This window comes from Akebia trifoliata, unplaced genomic scaffold, assembly GCF_017979445.1.
Source record: "Akebia trifoliata isolate Shusen 1 unplaced genomic scaffold, ASM1797944v1 Contig00908, whole genome shotgun sequence".
Taxonomy (NCBI): Eukaryota; Viridiplantae; Streptophyta; class Magnoliopsida; order Ranunculales; family Lardizabalaceae; genus Akebia; species Akebia trifoliata.
Window position 1 is genome coordinate 16768 of NW_028237324.1, and position 14020 is coordinate 30787.

Here is a 14020-nt window from a genome sequence, read left to right on the forward strand (position 1 = left end):
GACGTCATATTCCACAAGACTTGGAATTGCAAGTTTGCAACTTGCAAGACTTCGAAGTCATCATTTATTTTCCACCACAAGATTGCAAGACTTCGAAGTCATCATTATTTTCCACCCTAAGACTTGAAGAAAGTTTTAAAAGTCGTCCAACAAGACAAGTCGATTTGATGAATCCCGAGTCAACTCGGGCATGTCAAAAAAACATATCGTAACTCAGATGAGTTAAATAGTTGTTTTAGAGAACTACATAGAAAATGAATCGAGTTGACTCAACGAATTTTAAAACTACGACTTTGGGTATTTCTTGTTTAATTGTGGTCACAATAAAAAGCATCATTGAGTTTTCAACACGTAAAGCTTCTTGGACGGTGGTGCAGGAAAAAAACAGTCCTTTTGTGACTTATACACAATAAAAAATGTTATATAGATTGTGGTTCTTTTTTGTTCTCAACTATCTTCCAATCCAAGTTCTCTTCAGGCATTTAAGTTAAGAGAAAAGTAGAAACTATAGAGAGTAAAAAATTTATCTATATTTCTTATTCAATGGCTCCTATTATCTCTATAGTTCTTCTTGTCCTTTATACATTTTCTATTGTAACAGCTCAACCAAGAAACTCCAACATAAGCTTAGACTCTTTCCTCTCCCCCATCACCAACCCCACCTCATGGTTTTCACCTTCTGGTCGATTCGCCTTCGGATTCTATCCGTTAGATCATCAAGAACTCTTCACCATAGCAATCTGGTTTCCCAAAATTCCCGAAAAGACTGTTATATGGACTGGCAAACCGAGATGATGAGCCTCGAGTTCCTAGCAATGTTACATTGCAATTGAGTAGTAATGGTGGGCTCATTCTAAGATCATCAGAAGGCGAAAAATCAATCACTACTTCTGAATTTGCTTTCTCAGCTTCCATGCTAGATTCTGGGAATTTTGTTATCTATAATTCGGATTCGAAGATCATATGGCAGAGTTTTGATTATCCAACCAACACGATCGTGCAAGGCCAGCGACTCGTGGCTGCAAGGGGAGAATTATTCTCTAACGCCTCACAAACTGACCCTCGAAGGGGAAGGTTTAAGCTCAATATGCAGACAGATGGTAATCTAGTGCAGTACCCAGCAGAACCACCTCAGGCAGCCACAAATGCATATTGGAGTACAGGTAATTAATTATTTGTGATCTTAAACACCTAAGATTAAGATTTATCTTGGGAGAAACTTAAAAAAAAAAAAAACAGATCATGTATGCAACTGATGTTTATTCTTCTAGTACACGGTCTTCTGAATTTTTTGATTCTATAGAAAATTTCCCTCTTTGTCGTTTGTATGGCTTTTGTTTTTGTGGCAGACCAAATGGTCACCCAAATCCTGGACGGATGTAATTGTTCCTCTCTCTTAATACCATTTCTTTTACGTACATATATATATATATAGGGTCAGGTTCAAAGGACAACCATTTCTACACACATATAGACAACGTGTTTTGTCTTATATGGGTAAAAATATTTGGAATTGACTGATTTTTTGTGAGGATGATCTCTGTGATGAGGAGATCATCCTTGCCAAAAATCAGCTCATTATGAAAACTTTAGACCGTCCATTTTTGTTGAAAAATTATAGACCGTCCAATTTTTGTAAATGAATTTGATGGGGTTAGAAGTTTTGGAATGGGATGATTTTTTGCCAGGATGATCCCCTCATCACAGAGATCATCCTCACAAAAAATCAGTTCATTCCAAACATTTTTGCCCTATAAGACAAAACACATTATCTATATGTGTGTAGAAATGGTTGTCCTTAGAACCTGACTCATATATATATATATATATAGGGCGGTTCAGCGGCCCCAAAGTGTTCCAAGCTTCGTGCCTAGCTTTTATGGCCATCGGATAGAAGCGAATCCAACGGTTCAGCGGCTCTAAACGGTTGTAAAGTTAAAACCTTTACTAATTAATTAACACCCCCTCATAGAACTAAGTATTCAGTTTTAAATCCCTCTTCCTTCTCTCCTTCTCATTTTCGAATGTCTCTCTCCCTCACAAAACCCATCGAACTCTCTCTCTATCAAAAACCCATCGAACTTTCTCTCTCGAAAACCCATCGAAGCTCTCTCTCTCTCTAGTTATTATCTCTCTTTCAAAAGTGAAGTTCGTACGACAGTTATGTTCAATGCACCATAACAAAAACAGGACTAAATATAATTTGCATAACCTCCCAAAGATGTAGGAAGATTGGGCAGACCCATAAGTGTTGGTGGTGGGGTTCTTAACTGGACAAGTGGAGGTACACCATTTGTACCCAATCCCAACATTATAAATAAAATACCAGATAGCAAGCCCACTCTGCCAAGTTGATCCTACAAGAAATATAGAGAATCGATCAAGTAGAGCAAACCATGATGAGGAACAAATGAATGATGTACAAAATCTAATTGATGAAATTCCATTTATCAATATTCACTAAAATCTTATGGATGGCAGTCAAGGCCATTCTTTGATAAGTCTCGCCCATTGGTGAAAGTGGGTGCTGAGTTATTGAACATATAAGAAAGATGGGTTTTCGAACTTCACTTTTGAAAGAGAGATGTAACTAGAAAGAGAGAGAGAGAGAGAGAGAGAGAGAGAGAGGAGAGAGAGAGAGAGAGAGAAGTTTGATGGGTTTTCGAGAGAGAGAGTTCGATGTTTTCGATAGAGAGAGAGATCAATGGGTTTTGTCAGGGAGAGAGACATTCGAAGAAGAGAAGGAGAGAAGGAAGAGGGACTTAAAAACTGAATACTTAGTTTTATGAGGGGGTGTTAATTAATTAGTAAAGGTTTTAACTTTACAACCATTTAGAGCCGCTGAACCGTTGGATTCGCTTCTATCCGATGGCCATAAAAGCTAGGCACGAAGCTTGGAACACTTTGGGGCCGCTGAACCGCTCCCATATATATATATGGGTCCCGTTCGCCACCCCTAGTTTTACCACACACTTAACAAACGCGTTTTGTCTTACATGGGTTAGAAGTTTCGGAATGAGCTGATTTTTGGTGAGGATGATCTCTATGGTGGGGAGATCATCCTCACCAAAAATCAGCTCATTCCAAAACTTCTAACCCCATCAAAATTGATTTACAAAAAATGAACGGTCCACGATTTTTCAACGTCTAAACATGGGGCTAAACATTTCGGAATGGGCTGATTTTTGGGGAGGATGATCTTCTAATCATAGAGATCATCCTCACCAAAAATCAGCTCATTCCAAAACTTCTAACCCATGTAGGACAAAAAACGTTTGTTAAAGTGTGTGGTAAAACTTAGGGTGCTGAACATTTCCCTATATATATATATATATATATTCAACACCCTAAGCTTTACCCTACACTTTAACAAACGTGTTTTGTCCTACATGGGTTAGAAGTTTTGGAATAGGTTGATTTTTTGTGAGGATGATCTCTATAATTAGAAGATCATCCTCACAAAAAATCAGCCCATTCCAAAATTCTTAGTCCCATGTTTACAAGTTGAAAAATCGTAGACCGTCCATTTTTTGTAGACCATTTTTGATGGGGTTAGAAGTTTTGAAATGAGCTGAATTTTGATGATGATGATCTCCTCATCGAAAAGATCATCCTCACCAAAAATCAGCTCATTCTAAAACCTCTAACTCATGTAGGACAAAACACGTTTGTTAAAGTGTAGGGTAAAGCTTAGGGTGGGGAACGGGACCACATATATATATATATATATATATATATATATATATATATATATATATATATATATATATATAGGGTACCATTCAATGGCAAACTTTTTGGCCAAAACATTTTTCAAAACATGAGTTAGAGGTTTTGGAATGGGCTGATTTTTGGTGAGGATGATCTCTACGGTGAGAAGATCATCCTCACCAAAAATCAGCCCATTCCAAAACTTCTAACCCATGTTTACAAGTTGAAAAATCGTGGACTGTCCATTTTTTGTAAACTGTTTTTGATGGGGTTAGAAGTTTTGGAATGGGCTGATTTTTGGTGATGATGATCTCCTCACCGTAGAGATCATCCTCACCAAAAATCAGCCCATTCCAAAACCTCTAACTCATGTTTTGAAAAATGTTTTGCCAAAAAGTTGGCCATTGAACACCCCCCATATATATATATATAGGGTCCCGTTCGGCACCCTAAGTTTTACCACACACTTTAACAAACGCGTTTTGTCTGACATGGGTTAGAAGTTTCGGAATGAGCTGATTTTTGGTGAGGATGATCTCTATGGTGAGGAGATCATCCTCACCAAAAATCAGCTCATTCCAAAACTTCTAACCCCATCAAAATTGATTTACAAAAATGGACGGTCCACGATTTTTCAACGTGTAAACATGAGGCTAAACATTTCGGAATGGGCTGATTTTTGGGGAGGATGATCATCTAATCATAGAGATCATCCTCACCAAAAATCAGCTGATTCCAAAACTTCTAACCCATGTAAGACAAAAAACGTTTGTTAAAGTGTGTGGTAAAACTTAGGGTGCTGAACATTTCCCATATATATATATATATATGAACAGCGATATTACGACCCCTATTACGACTCACATTGCGACACACCGTTTTGTCTTATATGGGCCAAAATGTTTGGAATAGGCTGATTTTTTGTGAGGATGATCTCTGTGATGAGGGGATCATCCTGGCAAAAAATCATCCCATTCCAAAACTTCTAACCCCATCAAAATTGATTTACAAAAATTGGACGGTCTATAATTTTTCAACAAAAATTGGATGGTCTAGAAGTTTCATAATGAACTGATTTTTGGCAAGGATGATCTCCTCACCATAGAGATCATCCTCACAAAAAATCAGCCCATTCCAAACATTTTTGCCCAATTAAGACAAAACGGTGTGTCGCAATTTGAGTCGTAATAGGGGTATACGGAACCCGACCCTATATATATATATATGGGTCCCATTCATCAACAAACATTTTGGCAAAACATTTTTCAAAACATGGGTTAGAGATTTTGGAATGGGCTGATTTTTGGTGAGGATGATTTCTACGGTGAGGAGATCATCCTGACCAAAATTCAGCCCATTCCAAAACTTCTAGCCCCAGTTTACAGGTTGAAAAATCGTGGATCGTTTATTTTTTGTAAACTGTTTTTGATGGGGTTAGAAGTTTTGGAATGGGCTGATTTTTGGTGATGATGATCTCTTCACCGTAGAGATCATCCTCACCAAAAATCAGCCCATTACAAAGTTTCTAACTCATGTTTTGAAAAATGTTTTGCCAAAAAGTTTGCTAAAACATTTGCCATTGAACGTGACCTATATATATATATACGGGTCCCGTTCAGTAACAAACATTTTGACAAACATTTTGGCAAAACATGGGTTAGAGGTTTTGGAATGGGCTGATTTTTGGTGAGGATGATCTCTACGGTGAGGAGATCATCCTCACCAAAAATCAGCCCATTCCAAAACTTCTAGCCCCAGTTTACAAGTTGAAAAATCGTGGACCGTCCATTTTTTGTAAACCATTTTTGATGGGGTTAGAAGTTTTGGAATGGGCTGAGTTTTGGTGATGATGATCTCCTCACCGTAGATATCATCCTCACCAAAAATCAACCCATTCCAAAACCTCTAACCCATGTTTTGAAAAATGTTTTGTCAAAATGTTTGTTGCTGAACGGGACCCCATATATATATATATATATATATGGGGACAGTTCAGCAACCCTAAAGTTTGCCAAGTTTGGTGCCAAACATTTTTCAAAATATGGGTTAGAAGCTTTGGAATGAGTTGATTTTTTGTGAGGATGATCACTATAATGAGGAGATCATCCTCACCAAAAATCACCTATTTCAAAACTTCTAACCCCATCAAAAGTGATTTACAAAAATTGGACGGTCCACGATTCTTCAACTTGTAAACTAGGGTTAGAAGTTTCAAAATGAGCTGATTTTTTGTGAGGATGATCTCTTCACCGTAGAGATCATCCTCACAACAAATCAGCCTATTCCAAAACTTCTAACCCCATCAAAAGTGATTTACAAAAAATGTTTAGCACCAAACTTGGCAAACTTTAGGGCTACTGAACCGCTTCCTATATATATATATATAGGATGGCGTTATTACGACCCCCATTACGATCCACCGTTTGTCTTATATGGGCAAAAATGTTTGGAATGGGCTGATTTTTTGTGAGGATGATTTCTGTGACGAGGGGATCATCCTGGAAAAAAAATCATCCCATTCCAAAACTTCTAACCCCATCAAAATTGATTTACAAAAATTGGACGGTCTATAATTTTTCAACTTGTAAATATGGGGCTAGAAGTTTCATAATGAGCTGATTGTTGGCAAGGATGATCTCCTCACCATAGAGATCATCCTCACAAAAAAATCAGCCCATTCCAAACATTTTTGCCCATATAAGACAAAATGGTGTGTCGCAATGGGGGTCGTAATGGGGGTTTACGGAACCCGACCCATATATATATATAGCGTTCGGATGCCTTAAAGAGAGAGCTGTAGATTTTTTTCCTTGGGATACACAACGCACATCTCCATGAACATGTGTTAGGGTTCTTTGCACATGCCAGGTCGTTGGGTTTTTGAGTTATTCTGTTAGGTTGAGTTACAAAATCAGCACTTGCATGAGTAAATTCCATTTTTGGAACAAACTATTCATTTGTAGGGTTGTCAATGGGCCTGTTCGAGCTGGTCTTGAATGAGTCCTAAATTAACCCTAAAGAGGTGGGCTCTACCTAGACCAAACATATAGTCTTATTGGGCTTAAGTCGACTAAGTCGTAGCTCGGCCCTAACGGGCATGGGTTAAGTTCCAGCCAAATAAAATGATTAAATTCAATATTTTTTAATGAAAAAGATATCTTTTCCAACAAATTTTCTATGTAAGATTATTTCTAATCGTTCTTCATGAGTCAATATGGGATCTAAACTTTAAACATATGTCTATAGTTTGGGCTGGATGGGTTGGGCCAAACTTTAAATATATGTATTGGATCTAGAGCTGTCAATGGCCTGGATGGGTTGGGCCAAACTCAGTCTGGGCTTTAAATGGGCCAGTCCTTTCAAGGCTTAAAACTTGGCGCTAACCCAACCAATATAAATATTGGACCGGGCTTAAGAAATAAAAACTTTAGTCCAAGCCCGGTCCACCAATATTAGGGCCATTTGCGGGCCCGGCCGAATTCATTTTTAACTATTTTTTATTTATCAAAAGCATACTAATTGATCCAAATAATATTTTATTATTAGATTTGACAAAATTAATTGCATTCTATACTATAATATTGGAAAATGCTGAAGTCACGTTAAAATTGACATCATTTGGGACATTGCTGATGTGGAGGTGTCAATAGAACCATATATGCTTTTCATCGAGATACGAGTGAGAAGCATCTATGGTTCTGTGCACAACAATGTCCCAAACGATGTCAATTTCAATGTTAATCGAGCACGACTCAATAATATTTTATGGGCATTCTTATTAATTTATAATAAGAAATAAAAAATAAACTATTATGTAATACATTTTGATAATGTATAGCTGGTCGGGCCGCCCAACGGGTCTACATTCAAAGCTCAAACCCAGCCCTATAATAAAGCGGGTGCCGGCCCTATAATTAAATGGACTAAATTCTAAAATCTATCCGGTCCATGTCGGGCCGGGCCGAATTGGGTGAAAACCTGGCTCATTGATAGCCTAGTCCAGGTTGGGCAATATTGAGCCCTAGCCCAATTTAAATTTAACGGGTTGCAAATTGTTGATTCTGGCATATCTTTACAGGCTCAATAAGAAGGCCGTAACCCTACCCCTATTCATTTGTATGATTTTTTATTTTTTATTTTTTAATTTACAAAGTAGAATTCAGTTAAATGTCCTGGAGAGGATACCCCTTTTGATAAATATTTCCAAAACGTGGCTGGGCCATTACAATTGACCATTTTCATCAAGATTTACTGTAACTATTGTCATTTTACTTTCAAAGCCTTCTTTGGGAACCTCAAATAAAAGACCATATCTTTCTATTTTTCTACAAAACAATGAAAAAAACAGAACCATATTTAGGTTTATTTTAGGTTGAAAGTAAGGTACAAAGGAAAATACAGCTAAATATGTACCATTTTGATTTAAAAACATTCATTTGTATGAAGTTAAACATAAAAAAATGGTACAAGTTTAAATTTAGTTTACTTTCATGCAGAGGATGCCTGTTTTGGTAATAATAAGTAAGAGAGCTGCTATTGACAATCTAACTTTTACTTATTACACCCCAATTAACAGAAAAAAATGAATGACTGACTGAGAATAAGTAAAAGTTGGGGTGCCAATAGAAGTTCTCTCCTTTTTTTTTCGATTTCTATCTTTCAGTTTTAGGATTTTATGTAAGTATAATCCTAATTGTAAACAATTACTGAATTGAACAATTGTAATTATGTTTTGTGATGTTGAGATAATATCTTGAACCAAACCTTTGTAATAGTTGAATAGTGTGTTTTATTCTTTAATTGAGGTGTTATAAACAATTTAAAATAAATAGGGTGTAGTGAGTAAAAGTTGGGGTGCCAATAGCAGCTCTCATAAATACATAAAATAACACAGCCTCCGATGGCCTTATTGATTTAGTAAGATTTCAACTCTTACTAAGGGTTGTTGACCTTACCTCGTGGCATAAAATAAAAAAAAACATGATCCCATGCCATAAGTTGTAGAGGACAAAATTCTATGAAATTTCAAAAAACAAATTAATATATATATATATATTTATATAAATATTTTTCACTGTTGAATTTTAATCTTAAATTTGGGACTTCCGTGGAAGTTTGATAGCCATCCTTTTTCTAAACCTAGGATGACACCCAATTTTTTTTTTTTTCTTTTAATTTTATCTGAGTTTTTCCATGAAATCTAGAGGCAGTATTGGATTGCCTGTGATAATCCAGTTGAGCAAATTGACCCTTAATTAAAGTTAAAATCTTACTAAGTTGGTAAGGAAAGTATTTTCAATAAAATAAAGTAGGTTATATTACCATTTTCATAAATATTTCAAAAATGCGGTTGGGCTAATAAATCAATAACATACAACCTTGTTTTGTAAAACATTCTTTATCTTTTAATATCTTAATAGTAAATTTTTTTTGTTAACTACTGTTAGGGCTCATGTAATTGCATCCAATAATCAAATAGAATTCTATTATTTTACAGGAACGTGGACTGCAGGAGATAATGTAACAGTAAATCTTGATGAAAATGGTCACTTGTACTTGCTCAATGCCAATGGTTCAAATATAGGGAATCTGAGTGATGGTGTGTTTCCTTCCAAGGGTACAATGTTTTATCGCATGACGATCGACATAGATGGGATCTTAAGGTTATATTCACACAGTTTGGATCAGAATGATAATTGGTCAGTCAAATGGAATGTGCCAAAGAATAAGTGCGATCCGAGAGGCCTTTGTGGCCTAAATGGGTATTGTATTCTAATGGATCAAGATCCGGTATGCTATTGTCTACCTAATTTCGAGTACATTGATGATGCTGAAAAGACTTTGGGTTGTAAGAGCAACACCAGTGCAGAAGGTTGCAACAGCAAGCATGAAAATATCAAATACACCATTAAAAGTTTACCGCAGATAAGCTGGGAAGATGATTCATACTCTGTCTTGTCATCCAAAACCGAAGAACAATGCACGGAAGCCTGTATAAATGACTGTAACTGTGATGTTGCTATATACATAAAGTCAGATTGCAAAAAACAAAGACTCCCATTGAGATATGGGAGAAGAAATATGGATGAATCAAGCAAAGTTCTTATCAAGCTGATGACAACAACTACAGTTGCGAAAGAAAGCAATAAAGAGCGACAAATTAATATTCTAATTGTTAGTATTGTGGTTTTTACTATTGCTTTAATAATCATAGGAACTACTGGTGTTCTTATTTGCAGACAACGTGTTTGGGCGTACAAAAGGATCACAGAAAAAACGATCGGATTAAGTGAAGGGATCTCTTTGCGATCATTTACTTATGATGAGATCGTGAAATCAACGGATGGTTTCAAGGAAGAGTTGGGTAGGGGATCTTTCGGAACAGTTTTTAAAGGGAGTTTATTCAACAATCAGACAGAAGAGACCATTGCTGTCAAGAGACTAGATAGAGTGTCTAAAGAAGGAGAAAGTGAGTTTAAAACTGAGATGAGAGTGATTGGGAGAACCCATCACAAAAACCTTGTCCAATTGTTAGGTTACTGCCATGAAGGCCTTAATAGGCTTCTAGTATACCAGTACATGAGCAATGGGTCCCTCGCGAACTTGCTCTTCAGTCCCGAAAAGTGCCCAAATTGGGATGAAAGAGTGCGAATTGCTTTGAACATAGCTAGAGGCATCTTATACCTGCATGAAGAGTGCGAGACCCAGATCATCCATTGCGACATAAAGCCTCAGAACATACTCATGGATGAGTACCATTGCCCGAAAATAGCTGATTTTGGGTTGGCTAAGCTATTGAAGTCAGACCAAACGAGGACCTATACTAATATCAGAGGGACTAGAGGATATGTCGCACCTGAGTGGCATCGAAACATGCCCATAACCGTCAAGGTAGACGTGTACAGCTTCGGAATTGTGCTGTTGGAGATTTTATGTTGTCGAAAGAATTTAAATATGGAGCTGGTTGAGGACGAAGTTGTTCTCCTGGATTGGGTGTATGACTGTTTTGAGAATGGAGAGGTGGGTAAGTTGGTGGGAGATGAAGAGGTGGACAAGAATGTGTTGGAAAGAATGGTGAGGGTGGCTCTGTGGTGCATCCTAGACGAGCCTTCGCTTCGTCCTTCCATGAAGAAGGTAGTCCTAATGCTGGAAGGGACTATAGATATTCCAATTCCTCCTAGTCCTACTTCTTTTCTTAGTGCCATCTAAATGGAATCTTCCAACCAGCATATCAGTACTCTCAGTACAGATTTCGCTTTTAATCATAAAATAATTCAATTTCTATTTTTCATTGTGCTCCCAAAATTGACGTGTTTGATGAATAAGGTGAGAATGATCTTTGTTGATTATGGCCCAAAGTTTTTCTCCTGTTCTTATTTGCTAGAGATCTCTAGGTTGTAACTTTCAAGAATATAGTAATTAGATTTGGATCTGGTTCTTTGATGTAGCCACACTGCCGAATCAGGTAAATAGTTGTGTTTTGTGCGTGATTCCCTTGCTGCTTCGTTTATTTTTTTTAATTGATTCATGTTATATCAAGATTATTTTAGAAGACCATAATGCACGATTGGATGATATTTCCCTCCCCCCCCCTCTTTTCCTTCTGTTAAATTCATTGATTTTTTTTTTTTCTATTAGTTTTTTAAGATAAGGCATAGATGAGAACGAAAAAAATGCATGGTGGTCTTCTAAAATAATCTTAAAATGGTGGGTTAGAAAGAAAGAAGCTATGAGTTCTCTTAGTATTCTAGAGAGAGAAACTAGACTGAAAGCTGCTTGTGGTGGCTTTTCCATCTTCTTCTTGATCTTACAATTGTCATGCCCTGTTTTCTCCTACTCCCTTTTCAGTTTTTGAAGATGACATTGCTTCTTGACTGGACCTTCTCTCATAGACTAATTGGAAAAGACGTGTAAGTATCATTTCTTCACTTCCAACAAAAAAAAAAAAAATAAAACATTAAATTTCTCCCAAAAACCATTTATCTTCACTATAATAAAATCCTGACTTCGCCCTTGTTATGGGGTATCAATGGTAACCTGGAAAATGCACTCACAGGTGCTTAGTTACATTAATCAATTAATGTTTTATTTGTGTGTTATGATTTTCTTATCACTGGATTTGATTTAACTGTTGAGTTAAATCATAGCTAAATTGGATTGAGTCGATTAATGTTTTAAAGCATATAGCTATTGAATAATTGTATCTGCAGTGCAGAGGTTTTTATTTTTAATTTTTTTTTCTCCAGAGGGTATTTTTGGAATTGCAATAATAGTCAGATGGCCACTATAAGAAGAAACTTGTTTGATAATATTTGGTGGGTACTGTGTTGTGACTTCATTTTTCAGGTGATTTAAATATGTCCCTCCGTATATTAGTAAATATTTTTTATAAATGAAAATTACCGAAATAACCTCATCCTCAATCTCATAGCAAAAATCGTTGATTTTTTCTCCAAACAAATCATCTTCTTCAACCTTATTGATTTTTATTATAACAAGTTTTATTTATTTCAGTATTTTTAATTTATTTATTTTTCTCCAAAGAAATTATTTTTTTTTTCAAAAAAAAAAAAAAAAAACTTTCCTAAATCCTTGATTTATTTGTGGAAATCATCTAAGATTTCTTTGTTTACTTCCAATGTATTTAGAAGATGAAACAATAGGAAGAAATAAATAACTTATCAAATTGTATGGTGAAAAGTGGTCTTCTTGTTGCCAAAATCCAATTTTGAAGAAGTATTTTTCAGGAAAAAAATAAAAAATGAAGGGTATTTGGTCAGTGGTTGAAGATAAGGTTATTTCAGTCATTTTCGAATATTCACTTACGGAAGACAGTGTTCAAACTTCAAGGGGTTTGTCATATGATAAGAAATACAGGGAGTATCTCAAATATTAACCAAAACGTGGATTTTGCAAAGTCTTCTTTTGGGTAAAATAATTTTCCAAAGAACATATCAAATAACATCTTGATTTAGACTTACCAATTACAAATGGATTTAAGATTTTTTTTTCTTCGTTTGGTGAGATATTTGGACTTTTAGCATAGTTTTATAACTTGACTTGGACTGGATGGATATCAAACCAACAAGTCAAGACAATTCAATGACTCACGAAAACTTTGACTTGTCAAATAAACAAATAACCTATGGAATATGGTAAGAAAAAAAATATTTTTAGCAATATAAAATAAGGTGTGGGAGCGCCCTTGGTAATTATTGGGGTGCCTTTAACCCTACCCTTACATTTTAAACATGCAAGATTCCTGGAGGGTTGAACAGTTATTTTGACTTCTCTTCATAGATATAGAGAGTCATATTCTCATCGACTACTTAAAACGTCAAAAATACTGTACATTGGTTCTTGTTCTTCTGAACTCTCTTCTAAGCTCTCTCCTCTTAATTAAGAAGAAATTTTCCAAATTAAGAACCATCTTCCATGCCTCCTATCTATATATTTCTTATTCTCCTCTTTACATTTTCTACTGTAATAGGTCAAGAAAGATACTCCAACATAAGCTTAGGCTCTTCCCTCTCCCCCACCAACCTTACCTCATGGCTTTCACCTTCAGGTCGATTCGCCTTCGGATTCTACCCGATAGGTCAAGGTAGGTTCACCATAGCAATCTGGTTTGCCCGAAGTCCCGAAAAGACTGTTATATGGATTGCGAACCGAGATGATCCTCAAGTTCCTAATAATGTTATATTGCAATTGACTAATAATGGTGGGCTCATTCTAAGATCCTCACAAGACGGCGACAAATCCATCACCGTTACTTCTAAATCTGTTTCCTCGGCTTCCATGCTAGATTCTGGGAATTTTGTTATCTATAATTCGGATTCGAAGATCATATGGCAGAGTTTTGATTATCCAACCAACACCATTGTACAAGGCCAGCATCTCGTGGCTGCAAGGGGAGAATTGTTCTCTAACGTCTCGCAAACCAACCCTCGAAAGGGAAGGTTTAAGCTCAATATGCAGAGAGATGGTAATCTAGTGCAGTACCCAGCATAACCACCTCAGGCAGCCTCAACCTCATATTGGAATTCAGGTAATATGATAGAATAATATGCACGTTGATATGTTAAGATTGGGTTTGCTTAGCAAATAAAAAATGAAGATTTGGGTTATCTTTGATATTTGATGGTCATTATATGAAATTATGGAAAAAGATTTTGTTGAGAAAAAGATATTTGCACATGAACATTTTCATGTAAAAATTATTTTCTTGAGAAATTTGATCGTCCAGGTTGAGATCAAGAGCAACCTTTGTTGACAACTATTGTGCTATGGGGGTTATAGGTTTCGGAAT

The 14020-nt window shown here is 36.2% G+C and overlaps 2 protein-coding genes across 2 annotated transcripts; both read left to right on the forward strand.

Annotated features, from left to right (window-relative positions):
- Positions 1–470: 470 nt before the first annotated feature.
- Positions 471–11163, forward strand: LOC147380876 (G-type lectin S-receptor-like serine/threonine-protein kinase LECRK3). The gene is made up of 2 exons (XM_086431129.1): positions 471–1163; positions 9209–11163. Exons 1-2 carry the CDS (start codon positions 914–916, stop codon positions 10918–10920), a joined length of 1962 nt encoding a protein of 653 aa, XP_086287255.1. The 5' UTR covers positions 471–913; the 3' UTR covers positions 10921–11163.
- Positions 11164–13146: 1983 nt separating this feature from the next.
- LOC147380877 (G-type lectin S-receptor-like serine/threonine-protein kinase LECRK1) lies at positions 13147–13722 on the forward strand. The gene has a single exon (XM_086431128.1). The coding sequence runs from the start codon at positions 13147–13149 to the stop codon at positions 13720–13722; it is 576 nt and encodes a 191-aa protein (XP_086287254.1).
- Positions 13723–14020: the final 298 nt, after the last annotated feature.